The sequence below is a fragment of the Neoarius graeffei genome, chromosome 27, assembly GCF_027579695.1.
Source record: "Neoarius graeffei isolate fNeoGra1 chromosome 27, fNeoGra1.pri, whole genome shotgun sequence".
Classification (NCBI taxonomy): Eukaryota; Metazoa; Chordata; class Actinopteri; order Siluriformes; family Ariidae; genus Neoarius; species Neoarius graeffei.
In genome coordinates, this window is record NC_083595.1 from 7,538,617 (window position 1) to 7,553,256 (window position 14,640).

At 41.6% G+C, this 14,640-nt stretch overlaps 1 protein-coding gene across 1 annotated transcript in view; it reads left to right on the plus strand.

Annotated features, from left to right (window-relative positions):
- The first annotated feature begins 1,509 nt into the window (after nt 1-1,509).
- The window catches only part of LOC132874796 (uncharacterized), a 20,613-nt gene continuing 7,482 nt past the window's right edge, over nt 1,510-14,640 (plus strand). Inside the window, exons 1-7 of the mRNA XM_060911197.1 lie at nt 1,510-1,589; nt 1,710-1,861; nt 6,666-6,769; nt 10,130-10,211; nt 11,279-11,414; nt 11,514-11,671; nt 11,924-12,054. Coding sequence (XP_060767180.1) covers nt 1,510-1,589; nt 1,710-1,861; nt 6,666-6,769; nt 10,130-10,211; nt 11,279-11,414; nt 11,514-11,671; nt 11,924-12,054 — 843 coding nt within the window. The remainder of the gene's footprint in view (nt 1,590-1,709; nt 1,862-6,665; nt 6,770-10,129; nt 10,212-11,278; nt 11,415-11,513; nt 11,672-11,923; nt 12,055-14,640) is intronic.

Below are 14,640 nucleotides of genomic sequence, written 5' to 3' on the forward strand. Positions count from 1 at the left end.
ATGACATCACGTTTCACTACCGCGCGGAAATTAAAAGGGTAGGTGACTTTGGTCGCAAAATTAATATACTTGTCGTTGTCAAAAAATTATGTTTGATATATCATTTTGAAGCTAAAAGATTTCTCTGTCTAGTCATGTTGTCATAAAATATATTGTATTTTATGCCAAAAAAATACATCCAATGGTGGAATGGCACTTTAAGCCCACTGGTTTAATCTAAATGCTTTTAATCTCGTTGGTTTAATCACAGTAGATTAATCCCATTAATTTCATCCTACTGGTTTAATCTCAGTGGTTTAATCACAGTAGTTTAATCCCACTGGTTTAAAATAAATGCTTTTAATCTCATTGGTTCAATCTCAGTAGTTTAATCCCACTGGTTTAAAATAAGTGCTTTTAATCTCGTTGGTTTAATCACAGTAGATTTATCCCACTGATTTCATCCCATTGGTTTAATCCCACTAGTTTAATCTCGCTGGTTTAATCCCACTGGTTTAAAATAAATGCTTTTAATCTCGTTGGTTTAATCACAGTAGATTAATCCCACTGATTTCATCCCACTGGTTTATTCACAGTAGTTTAATCCCACTGGTTTAAAATAAGTGCTTTTAATCCCACTGGTTTAAGACCACTAGTTTAATCCCACTGGTTTAATCACAGTAGTTTAATCCCACTGGTTTAAAATAAGTGCTTTTAATCTCATTGGTTTAATCTCATTGGTTTAATCCCACTGGTTTAATCCCCGGGCGGCATGGTGGTATAGTGGTTAGTGCTGTCGCCTCACAGCAAGAAGGTCCAGGTTCGAGCCCCGTGGTCGGCGAGGGCCTTTCTGTGCGGAGTTTGCATGTTCTCCCCGTGTCCGCGTGGGTTTCCTCCGGGTGCTCCGGTTTCCCCCACAGTCCAAAGACATGCAGGTTAGGTTAACTGGTGGCTCTAAATTGAGCGTAGGTGTGAATGTGAGTGTGAATGGTTGTCTGTGTCTATGTGTCAGCCCTGTGATGACCTGGCGACTTGTCCAGGGTGTACCCCGCCTTTCGCCCGTAGTCAGCTGGGATAGGCTCCAGCTTGCCTGCGACCCTGTAGCGGCTAGAGATAATGGATGGTTTAATTCCACTGGTTTAAAATAAGTGCTTTTAATCTCATTGGTTTAATCACAGTCGATTAATCCCACTGATTTCATCCCACTGGTTTAAAATCAATGGTTTTAATCTCATTGGTTTAATCCCCCACTTTTAATAAATTTTGATACCACTTGTTTAATTACAGTGGGTATAAAGATAAGTGGTTAATCTCACTGGTTTAATAAGAAGATCACTGGTGTACTTTGGTGTATAACGATACATTTAAAATAAGGATTAGGGTCTGTAAAGTTTAAAAAATACTGAACTAAGTGTTCACTTATGATTATTAGACATCTACAAACCATCTGCATCGGTCCATCCAAATAAAAGCTTACCATTTTATTTAGCATCTCCTGTTTTGGACTCCTTGGAATGTCGTAACGACTACATGACACACATCCGCTGTAGCTGGACAGAAGTCCCTGGTCTTCCTCTCTCTCTTTATCACCTGGATGCGGACGAACACAGGTGAGCTGCAGCGAGTGTGTTTTAGCTTTTCAGACATCGAACACGACACACACTGAGAACATTGTTCTGGACTGAAGTCGTTTGGACATTATCATGAGACATTGCATTTGTGGTGATCAGAGTGTCGGCCTGCGTCCCGGGTCCTCCGGGACAGAAGCGATTGCGGTGTCAATACAACACTTCACTGTTCGCCATCGGCTTCGACGACGTGTTCTTTTTCTACACACCACACGTTCAGGGCCTCTCAGGAACCTTTCACCTCACACAGCACGGTCAGTACACACTGCTTTAACACATTAACACTCCAAAATAGCATGCCATGACAATATTAGCCTCGTTTCCACAGCTGTGTTGTTGGTTTTTTTTTATAGATACAGTAACTAATTCTGTTGTATTTTTAGTTGGTATTTGGCTAGGGTGACCAGATTTCCCGAGTCTGAAACCGGGACACTTTTGCGCCTGACCATGCTCGTGCACGCACACCTTTTTTTTACGTAAACGTGACACTCAGAGAGGTGCTCTTATCATTGTGTTGAAGCTCACATTTATCAACATCTCACATGAAATAAAACAAACAGGCATTTTGTTATCTAGTAGCATAGCGGTATACAGATCAGTTAAATTATGGTCAGACAACAGATTTTGTAATGGCTGAGAATAGGCCAGGCTATGTCCATAGGCCAAATTTAAACTGATTTATTCCACCTGTTTGTGAGAACACCAAGAAGAACGCATATGCACATGTCGGCTATATCTCTAAAATTGTATGCACTATAGCATGAACTTCAAAAGTAGATATGTGACCTTAACATAGCCTAGGTCAGAATCAACCTTACTAACCATTCCCCACAACTAGGGGCGCCGCTAGGGGGGGAAAGTTAGGACGATTCTAAGGCCAAGTTTACATTAGACCGTATCTGTCTCGTTTTCTTCGCGGATGCACTGTCCGTTTACATTAAACCGCCGGGAAAAGGGAATCCGCCAGGGTCCACGTATTCAATCCAGATCGTGTCTGGTCCGGTGCTGTGTAAACATTGAGAATACGCGGATACGCTGTGCTGAGCTCTAGCTGGCGTCGTCATTGGACAACGTCACTGTGACATCCACCTTCCTGATTCGCTGGCGTTGGTCATGTGACACGACTGCTGAAAAACGGCGCGGACTTCCGCCTTGTATCACCTTTCATTAAAGAGTATAAAAGTATGAAAATAATGCAAATACTGATGCAAATACTGCCCATTGTGTAGTTACGATTGTCTTTAGGCTTCCCATCCTTCCACTTGCAAGTGGTAAGTGATATGCGCTGGGATCACACACACAGCGGCTCAGTCCCGAATCACTGCTCGTGCGCTTCACTCGCGCGCTCTGTGAGCTGCGCAGGGCCGGAGTGCGCACCCTCCAGAGGGCACTCGCTGTTCAGGGCGGAGTGATTTGGAGCGCAGGATGCCTGCGGAGCCGAGCGTATCCGTGTATTGGTGTTGCTGTGTGCACGCGAATCGTGTATTGGCGTTGCTGTGTGCACACTAATCGTTTTAAAAACGTTAATCTGATGATCCGCTGATACGGTCTAATGTAAACATGGGCTAAGGGCCTGGCACTGACAGGGGGCCCCTGTGAGGGATATTAATATTATTTTAATAGTATTGCCTTGTGTACGTTTTTGAAATAAAATATTTCATTTCTTTTGTTAAAATATGCAAATTATACATGGTTATGATTTGCTATAACATTTTTCTTGAATTATTTATGATATTAGCCCTGTGATGACCTGGCGACTTGTCCAGGGTGTACCCCGCCTTTCGCCCGTAGTCAGCTGGGATAGGCTCCAGCTTGCCTGCGACCCTGTAGAAGGATAAAGCGGCTACAGATGATGAGATGAGATGAGATTTATGATATTGTCATTTCACCCTGCCACCCTTTTTACTAATGGTACAGTGTGATTCTGGGAGCGGGATTAGCGCAGTTTAGAGCAGCTGTCAGTTTCTCTCTGCGCGCAACAGAGGTGAACATTCTAGAAGTTGCTAAGCAGGAGCAGGTGTGATGAATTATGATGTCCGGATATCACACTGTGTGTGAAAAAAAAATCACCTTTTTTCATAGGTATCTTTATTGTATAATTAAGTCTAGATGTTTTGCCATTGTTCATGTGTGGATTTGTTGATATTGTTAAGTATTTAACTTTAATATGTTGCACATTAGGCGGCACGGTGGTGTAGTGGTTAGCGCTGTCGCCTCACAGCAAGAAGGTCCAGGTTCGAGCCCCGGGGCCGGCGAGGGCCTTTCTGTGCGGAGTTTGCATGTTCTCCCCGTGTCCGCGTGGGTTTCCTCCGGGTGCTCCGGTTTCCCCCACAGTCCAAAGACATGCAGGTTAGGTTAACTGGTGACTCTAAATTGATCGTAGGTGCGAATGTGAGTGTGAATGGTTGTCTGTGTCTATGTGTCAGCCCTGTGATGACCTGGCGACTTGTCCAGGGTGTACTCCGCCTTTCGCCCGTAGTCAGCTGGGATAGGCTCCAGCTTGCCTGCGACCCTGTAGAAGGATAAAGCGGCTACAGATAATGAATGAATGTTGCACATTAGCTGTGGTCATAGATATCATTGCTATTGTTCATGTGTGGATTTATTGATACTATTGCTAAGTATTTAACTTGAATATTTGAACATTTGCTGTGTTTTCTAATAAATGTGTGATGCCTAAAAGAAACCAAAAACACTGAGTGGATTTCTTGCAGTGCACTCTGTAATTGTATCAAAAAACTAGTGTAGTTATTCATCAAGGCGTACATTTGATCACATACAATAAGTCAATAAATGGAGGAAACAAAGGAATACATTTTGTAATCCTGATTATTGATGATGTTTGCTGGGGGGCTCTGGATCCCATAATGTGCATACAGAATGTTATAAATCCATACTGATACAGTGATGCATGCAATTTCTCTCAACACAAACATTTGGATTGAATGAACTCCATAAGCTACTGAGTGGCCTAATAATAGTTGCTCATAAAAGAAAAAAATATATATATATCTTCCATATATATCATGGAATGTTCATTTTAAAGCAACAGTCTATTCAGTCTAATTCTGACAGTTCTGCATTTAAAATGTTCATATACCAAATAATTGTATCACCTAAACTTGCTAGGTAGCTGATCACACGCGAAGTGTCAGCCAAAAACAGACTTCAAATTCAGTTGCTTGAGCTTGAAAATTTTACCAGGGGGGCCCTAAATTGTAATCTTTCATAGGGCCCAAGATTTCTAGCGGCGCCCCTGCCCACAACTGAATGAATAAAGCAAGAAGATGTGGACAAAAGTGAACACTTTAATGGAAGGTGCAACAAGCTGTTCAACACAGCAATATGGCCAAACTGTCAGAATGGTATGTTAAACAGAAACAAAAAAGAGACAAGTGGTTTGAGAATATATACTACGGAAGCCGAGAGAGGCCCTTCATATAATCCTTTTTTTTATTCACCTTGTTATCCCGGGATAACGACATAATTAATTCAGGATCTCGAGAAAACAACACAACTAATTCGAGATCTCGAGAAAACAAAACCGTTATTTCGAGATCTCGAGAAAACAAAACAATTATTTCATGATCTCGAGTAAACAGCTGAGAAATGGTTCATTCAGGTGCGCCAAGAGACTTGTGATATGCGACTTTGGGGCTATTTCTCATTCTGTATAGACGCAACTTTGGTCATTAGAATGTCTGGAATAATCGATCACCTAATAAGGCAATATTTTGATCAGGGGTTGACACAGGGAGAGATTGCATTAAGTCTTTTAATAAGGGATAATTTCAAAATTAGTCCGCGGCACCTCCGCAGAAGACTGGCCCGGCTTCATCTCTACCGACGGAGATACAGTGATCCAGCTGAGATCATGAAATAATTGCTTTGTTTTCTCGAGATCTCGAACTAGTTGTGTTGTTTTCTCGAGATCCTGAATTAATTATGTCGTTATCTCGGGATAACAAGGTGAATAAAAAAAGATTATATGAAGGGCCTCTCGCGGCTTCCGTAAATATACGCTCAAACAAAACAGCAGTAAAGGAGGAGAGGGGCGACAGCCCGAGGAAAGCCCCCACAGGAGCGCACAGCATTTACAACATAGGCTACCCAACTCAGTACAAGAACAAAACACTTACAGTGTGTGCAGTAGGCTTCGTGCGCATTGTTCTGCACCTCTCGGAGGAAGGGGTAGGTGCCCTGTAAACCTTTGGAAAAAGTACATTTTCTTTTCGGCATAATTGCTGCGGCATTACTGCTGCTAGCTGCGAGACAAAGAACATTCGCGCCAGTTAATGTTTATTTTATTGTTGCATGGCAACACGTTCTGTTGTCTGGAATAATGTGGCTAAATAAACACCCATGCCACAGGGCCAGGGGGCAGTAACCAGGAAAGTTTGCGATTCCTGTCAATTCATCAAAATAGTAAATGCAGACATTTCTCCGCTAATGATTCCCACGCTGCTCAGTCGCAAACGTCGCGAGTGGCGAAAACCGGGACATATCCGTGTCCCGACAGACTTTTGTCGGGACTCGGGACACACAACCCCAAATCGGGACTGTCCCGGTAAAACCGGGACGTCTGGTCACCCTACATTTGGGTGAAGCATCACATACGTATTAGGAATTATAATGGTTAGAGGTTATTGGGATGAGCTAATAAACCAGTGTACATGTCCCGATTTTGGTGATTGACAAGTCAACAAGGGCGGAGTTTAAGTTAGCTGAAAATCAGCTTAAATTTAAAAAAAGGGATCATGTGACTTCACCATTAGCCCTAATTTCCTTCATTTGGATTAGCATAAAATACACAGAAATAACAATTTGCTTTGCTTGCTTGTATACAGTACTCTACTTAGTCCAGTGCTCGCTGGTGTATTAGCAAACTTGGCTGGCTACTTAACATCACAGTGATGTGGAAAAATGGGCAAAATGACATCACAGAGCTAAAAACATAATGGTGGCTCCTCCATCTTCAAATCAAATCATATTCATGCAGCTAAACTGGACACAACATTTAGCCAAAACTTGAAAGAAGCACACTGCCTTATGATACAGGAAACATCACAGAGGACTGGACACACGTTCGTCTCGCCTCGAAACCCTCCTCACCAGCCATGACTCAGTCCATGACCTTTAACCTCGGACCTTCACATCGGATTGTGAGTATAGTACATTCAAAATGTCCCATATTGTTCATGTGACCACCACAAAATATTAGCGCCAAGCTTCCTGTTTGTGTTCGCATCTTAGCAGAAGGCAATATTTTAGCTAGCTGTAACACCTATCATTTGACAGTATATGTAACTTGCTAGCTGTCTAGTCAACTCAACTTTTTAAAACGGTTACTAATAGCTAGCTAATTAGCTGTTTGCAAAAGTCTAATTTTACTTTCGTTTACTTTATGGAACTAGCGAGGGACTATTTAACGGTTATTCCACGAAATCGAGTCGTACATGAGCTGATAGGCCATGTATGACGTTTTATTTAGATTTTTTTTTGCAAATTCGATAAATAAAAACTTTATACAAAACGCCAAACAAAATCATTTCCGCTTAGAACGTAAACAAACCTGCGAAATGACAGGAGCAATTTGTAAGAAATCATTCTTGAAAAATAAAAAAAGATACGTGCTTATCATCCAGTACTTTCATTCCACATTTTGTTGCTTTTTTTTTGTATTTTTAGGGTCGTCTTCTTCTTTAGGGTTTTTTGGCAGTTGGCAAACCAACGTAAAGGTGCATTACCATCACCGACTGGACTGGAGTGTGAAACAGGAGATATTGCGGGGACGACACAGGACAGACAAAAAAACTATATTCTTTTAGCTATTTCTGTTTCTTTTAAATACTCTGCAGCAATTTTTGTAGTTTTGTTTTCGAGTCGAGGTTTTATTTTGTCCTCGGTTGGTTCAGCAACATGCCCCGCCATTTTGTTTCTCTCCACCCACTGTATATGAGCTGATATCCTAGTAGTACAACCCCGATTCCAAAAAAGTTGGGACAAAGTATAAATTGTAAATAAAAACGGAATGCAATGATGTGGAAGTTTCAAAATTCCATATTTTATTCAGAATAGAACATAGATGACATATCAAATGTTTAAACTGAGAAAACGTATAATTTAAAGAGAAAAATTAGGTGATTTTAAATTTCATGACAACAACACATCTCAAAAAAGTTGGGACAAGGCCATGTTTCCCACTGTGAGACATCCCCTTTTCTCTTTACAACAGTCTGTAAACGTCTGGGGACTGAGGAGACAAGTTGCTCAAGTTTAGGGATAGGAATGTTAACCCATTCTTGTCTAATGTAGGATTCTAGTTGCTCAACTGTCTTGGGTCTTTTTTGTCGTATCTTCCGTTTTATGATGCGCCAAATGTTTTCTATGGGTGAAAGATCTGGACTGCAGGCTGGCCAGTTCAGTACCCGGACCCTTCTTCTACGCAGCCATGATGCTGTAATTGATGCAGTATGTGGTTTGGCATTGTCATGTTGGAAAATGCAAGGTCTTCCCTGAAAGAGACGTCGTCTGGATGGGAGCATATGTTGCTCTAGAACCTGGATATACCTTTCAGCATTGATGGTGTCTTTCCAGATGTGTAAGCTGCCCATGCCACACGCACTAATGCAACCCCATACCATCAGAGATGCAGGCTTCTGAACTGAGCGCTGATAACAACTTGGGTCGTCCTTCTCCTCTTTAGTCCGAATGACACGGCGTCCCTGATTTCCATAAAGAACTTCAAATTTTGAGTCGTCTGACCACAGAACAGTTTTCCACTTTGCCACAGTCCATTTTAAATGAGCCTTGGCCCAGAGAAGACGTCTGCGCTTCTGGATCGTGTTTAGATACGGCTTCTTCTTTGAACTATAGAGTTTTAGCTGGCAACAGCGGATGGCACGGTGAATTGTGTTCACAGATAATGTTCTCTGGAAATATTCCTGAGCCCGTTTTGTGATTTCCAATACAGAAGCATGCCTGTATGTGATGCAGTGCCATCTAAGGGCCCGAAGATCACGGGCACCCAGTATGGTTTTCCGGCCTTGACCCTTACGCACAAAGATTCTTCCAGATTCTCTGAATCTTTTGATGATATTATGCACTGTAGATGATGATATGTTCAAACTCTTTGCAATTTTACACTGTCAAACTCCTTTCTGATATTGCTCCACTATTTGTCTGTGCAGAATTAGGGGGATTGGTGATCCTCTTCCCATCTTTACTTCTGAGAGCCGCTGCCACTCCAAGATGCTCTTTTTATACCCAGTCATGTTAATGACCTATTGCCAATTGACCTAATGAGTTGCAATTTGGTCCTCCAGCTGTTCCTTTTTTGTACCTTTAACTTTTCCAGCCTCTTATTGCCCCTGTCCCAACTTTTTTTGAGATGTGTTGCTGTCATGAAATTTCAAATGAGCCAATATTTGGCATGAAATTTCAAAATGTCTCACTTTCGACATTTGATATGTTGTCTATGTTCTATTGTGAATACAATATCAGCTTTTGAGATTTGTAAATTATTGCATTCCGTTTTTATTTACAATTTGTTCTTTGTCCCAACTTTTTTGGAATCGGGGTTGTAGATTAGCCAGTTAGAGCGTGTGATTGTTCATATCCAGTGAATGTGGATAGAATAAAGTGCTTAAATCCAGGTTTAGAGAAGGAAACAGTGTATAATTATGCAGAAGAAAGTTTTTAATGTTTACTGAGGTAAAATTCCACCACAAAACAAAGTTTAAATGTTTTAGAAAGGTAGAATCATATGAATAGCTGAACTCGCCTTGCACACCATTGACCCTGATCTAACACAAGTGGTCACATCGCCTTCCCGGGTCAGACTGACACAAAAACCCCGGACTTCCTCTTTCACATCTCTGCTCACTTCCTTGTTTTTAAATCACAGGATTTATAAACTGCACTTATTATGTCATGAAATTTGGGAATTTCTCTAAGTTTTGTACATGATGCGAGAACTGACAAAGTGTATTTTTTGTCCGGAATCACACAGGCCTGACTCATGGGCAAGGTTCTGTTTGTTTGGCAAAATCTGTTTGTGGTTTAAGCCAAGCACGAAGTCAAATTGTACTAATTTGTCATTTTCTTCTAACGTGATGCTCTTCTTGTAATAATAATGTTTTTAGGTCAAATGCATTGGCAAGACTTCGCAAGAAACCAGCGAATAATGCGTTATTTAAAGGCAGAGTCTTGCTTGAGAACACGCGCGCTTGATTGTGAAAGGAAATAGGCTGTTTGTGATTGGTCATGTGGTGCACTCTGTAGTTTGTTGTCTGGCTAGGAATCATGGGAAATGGAGTTCACGGTTTCAACAAAGGTAGCTGCAGGCGCCGAAACAGACACGACGATCTTCTTCTGCAAGCTGTTAACATTTTATAATAGGTTTTTGCAACGTATTCATGCACTTATTTATATTTTATACGTTTCTCATATTTACCGAAGCGGAACTCTTATTGAGTTGAAACATATTTACAATATTTGTTCCGTATGTTGTTTTTTTTTAGCTTGTTGAACTGAGGGAGGACAACAGGAACAGTCTGACCACGGCACAGAAGAGAAGAATAGACAATGACATAAGTTCCACAAGTAAGTGTGTTTTTGTAGAGACGATAAAACCAAAATATTTAAATAACATTGCCTGATGTTGAGTAGTATATCAGATATATTCCATTCAGCTAGCATGATGCTAAACAAGTTGAAGACGAGTAGCTGAATGGAATATATCTGATATACCATGAAAACAAGCCAGTCAATATTATTATGACAAATACACATTTCTTTTCAGGTGTTCAACGCGTCTTTCTCTTTCAAAATTCTCTCAAAATCTTCCGTATTTAACGAAGCAAACCTGGCAGCCATGTTCGTTTACAAATTGTCCCAGTCACTCGCTCACACGGAAGTTTTACATCTCCGATGGTCTTGACAACCGTGCAATATCGTAAACCATATTCGACTCTCATTCTCCACTGAGTAGAGCGACGTAATACACGTAGGATAAGTGATATGTGAACAATATTGCATGCTATCAGACCAAATGAATGAAACCCGCTAGAAGGGAATAGAACACGTTTTTATTCCATCGACAAAGTGTCCTGCATGGATAATAATTGTCAATAGTTTGTGACTTCCTGTGTATTGAATGGTCACTGCTGCTTCTTTCTACCATTTACAATCATTCCTGGTTACAAGACCTGAAAAAAACAGCAAGTAGGCCACCAAGTGGTGCAACAGAAAAGTGTTCACCTTGTCACTGGGAGATCTCATCTCATTATCTCTAGCCGCTTTATCCTGTTCTACAGGGTCGCAGGCAAGCTGGAGCCTATCCCAGCTGACTACGGGCGAAAGGCGGGGTACACCCTGGACAAGTCGCCAGGTCATCACAGGGCTGACACATAGACACAGACAACCATTCACACTCACATTCACACCTACGCTCAATTTAGAGTCACCAGTTAACCTAACCTGCATGTCTTTGGACTGTGGGGGAAACCGGAGCACCCGGAGGAAACCCACGCGGACACGGGGAGAACATGCAAACTCCGCACAGAAAGGCCCTCGCCGGCCACGGGGCTCGAACCCGGACCTTCTTGCTGTGAGACAGATACACTCTTTCCTGTTTATCACAGCATGTTTAAAGTGTGTGTGTGTGTTAGGTGCCCTCCCTGGCCCTATTAACCTGCAGTGTGTGTATGATGGAGAGTATGAGGTGAAGTGCAAGTGGCAGATGATGAGAGAACTGGCACAGTATGTCGTCTTTGACCTGGCCTATCGCACACAGCTTAACGCAACGTGAGTGTGTGTGTACCAGTATGGGTTTTTTTTTTTTTGGTTTGTTTGTTTTTACTGTAGGAAGCTTAACCCATCTCTCTCTCTCTCTCTCTCCGTCAGGTCTGAGTTGTGTTGTGCAGGACTAGATAACAACGATGATGATGATGATGATGCTATGGTGAGGTTCTCGTGTTCGTTCTCTGTACCTGAAGTCAAAACGCTGCTGCTGTCTCTCCATCCACAACCAAGGACCAAAGTCTTCCAGTCACACAAACATAGTACGTACCTTCACACAAGTGGCACAATAAAGAAAAAAAACAACAAAAAGTGTGTTAGTGATGTGTTGGGACAGCACGAATCGCAGGAACAGCTTCTGTCTGCCTTGGTATAGATGTTACAAGTCTGTGGAGTGATGAACACCGTTCTTCTAAAAGAAGAATGTTTTGGTGAAGGCCATTCCCAAGTTAGTGGGGAATTCCTTGATAACGAGTTTCCAATTCAAGTCCCTCATTTCTGTGTGTGTTGTATAGTTGAGCCTGCCGCTCCAGTGGCCATCGGTGTTGAGTTGATTGGAGACGACTGGGTCCTGAACTGGACTCTTCCTAAATATCGAACGGTCCCAATAACCTCTGAGTTCAGATACTGGAGCACCACCTCACCTGTGAGTGTGTGTGTGTGTGTGTGTGTGTGTGTGTGTGTGTGTGTGTTTGTTCAGATAAATTCTTCACTTCTTAAAAGAAAACTAGTTTCTCCCTCTTTTGCCTGGACGTACAGAAATATGATGGAAAAGTGAAAAAGGAGAAATGCCCAGGAGAATACCTTGTGCTTTCACCTTTGTTAGAAGTTGTCAGGACGCTGTTGCTAGGTAACTAGGAAATATGGATAATCCATGACCGAGATTAATGAGTTAGCTAGCTAGTGCTAGCTTTGTGACAGGAATATCCAAACAAAACTATCAGGAATAACAAGAATAACAGACGTGATAGCAATTTATTCAGAAAAGACTCCCTACTAGTGAAATTCCACTTTGCATCGGCTGCTAACTGAATATTGTTGCTAGGCTAATCTAAAGGTTAGATAATAAGCACAGCTAGCTAGCAGGGAGCCGTTAAATGATTTATATGGACAATGTTAAGGCACAGTGCAATAGAATCAAGCCAAAACTGTCACAAATATTAACATTTTCCTCAGATGTGATGGCATTTTCTTAGAAAAATTACTAAAATTATGCTTAAGTTACTTAGCATGAGCTGCTAACTGAATACTGTTGATGAGTGAAGCTAGCTAGTGACAGAAGAAACAAGAAAAAAATGATCAATTGTTTAATATTTGCCTCAGATATGATGGTAAATTATTAGGAAAAATCTCTCTTCTACTACAACTACTGTACATTGTAGTTGCATATAGCATCGGCTGCTAACTGAACACTGTCGCTAGGCAACTCTAAAGGACAGATGAGCATAGCTAGCTAGCACCGAGCCGTTAAATGAGTTATATCAATGACATAAACGCACAGTAATGGTAAAAACAAGACAGAATGATCCGAATTGTCAACATTTACCTCAGATGTGATGTATTTTACTACAACCCCGATTCCAAAAAAGTTGGGACAAAGTACAAATTGTAAATAAAAACGGAATGCAATAAGTTACAAATCTCAAAAACTGATATTGTATTCACAATAGAACATAGACAACATATCAAATGTCGAAAGTGAGACATTTTGAAATTTCATGCCAAATATTGGCTCATTTGAAATTTCATGACAGCAACACATCTCAAAAAAGTTGGGACAGGGGCAATAAGAGGCTGGAAAAGTTAAAGGAACAAAAAAGGAACAGCTGGAGAACCAAATTGCAACTCATTAGGTCAATTGGCAATAGGTCATTAACATGACTGGGGATAAAAAGAGCATCTTGGAGTGGCAGCGGCTCTCAGAAGTAAAGATGGGAAGAGGATCACCAATCCCCCTAATTCTGCGCCAACAAATAGTGGAGCAATATCAGAAAGGAGTTCGACAGTGTAAAATTGCAAAGAGTTTGAACATATCATCATCTACAGTGCATAATATCATCAAAAGATTCAGAGAATCTGGAAGAATCTCTGTGCGTAAGGGTCAAGGCCGGAAACCATACTGGGTGCCCGGGATCTTCGGGCCCTTAGACGGCACTGCATCACATACAGGCATGCTTCTGTATTGGAAATCACAAAATGGGCTCAGGAATATTTCCAGAGAACATTATCTGTGAACACAATTCACCGTGCCATCCGCCGTTGCCAGCTAAAACTCTATAGTTCAAAGAAGAAGCCGTATCTAAACACGATCCAGAAGCGCAGACGTCTTCTCTGGGCCAAGGCTCATTTAAAATGGACTGTGGCAAAGTGGAAAACTGTTCTGTGGTCAGACGAATCAAAATTTGAAGTTCTTTATGGAAATCAGGGACGCCGTGTCATTCGGACTAAAGAGGAGAAGGACGACCCAAGTTGTTATCAGCGCTCAGTTCAGAAGCCTGCATCTCTGATGGTATGGGGTTGCATTAGTGCATGTGGCATGGGCAGCTTACACATCTGGAAAGACACCATCAATGCTGAAAGGTATATCCAGGTTCTAGAGCAACATATGGTCCCATCCAGACGACGTCTCTTTCAGGGAAGACCTTGCATTTTCCAACATGACAATGCCAAACCACATACTGCATCAATTACAGCATCATGGCTGCGTAGAAGAAGGGTCCGGGTACTGAACTGGCCAGCCTGCAGTCCAGATCTTTCACCCATAGAAAACATTTGGCGCATCATAAAACGGAAGATACGACAAAAAAGACCTAAGACAGTTGAGCAACTAGAATCCTACATTAGACAAGAATGGGTTAACATTCCTATCCCTAAACTTGAGCAACTTGTCTCCTCAGTCCCCAGACGTTTACAGACTGTTGTAAAGAGAAAAGGGGATGTCTCACAGTGGGAACCATGGCCTTGTCCCAACTTTTTTGAGATGTGTTGTTGTCATGAAATTTAAAATCACCTAATTTTTCTCTTTAAATGATACATTTTCTCAGTTTAAACATTTGATATGTCATCTATGTTCTATTCTGAATAAAATATGGAATTTTGAAACTTCCACATCATTGCATTCCGTTTTTATTTACAATTTGCACTTTGTCCCAACTTTTTTGGAATCGGGGTTGTAGTAAAAGACTTTTAGCACGGGCTGCTAGCTGAACGCTGTCGACAGGAGTGAAGCTAG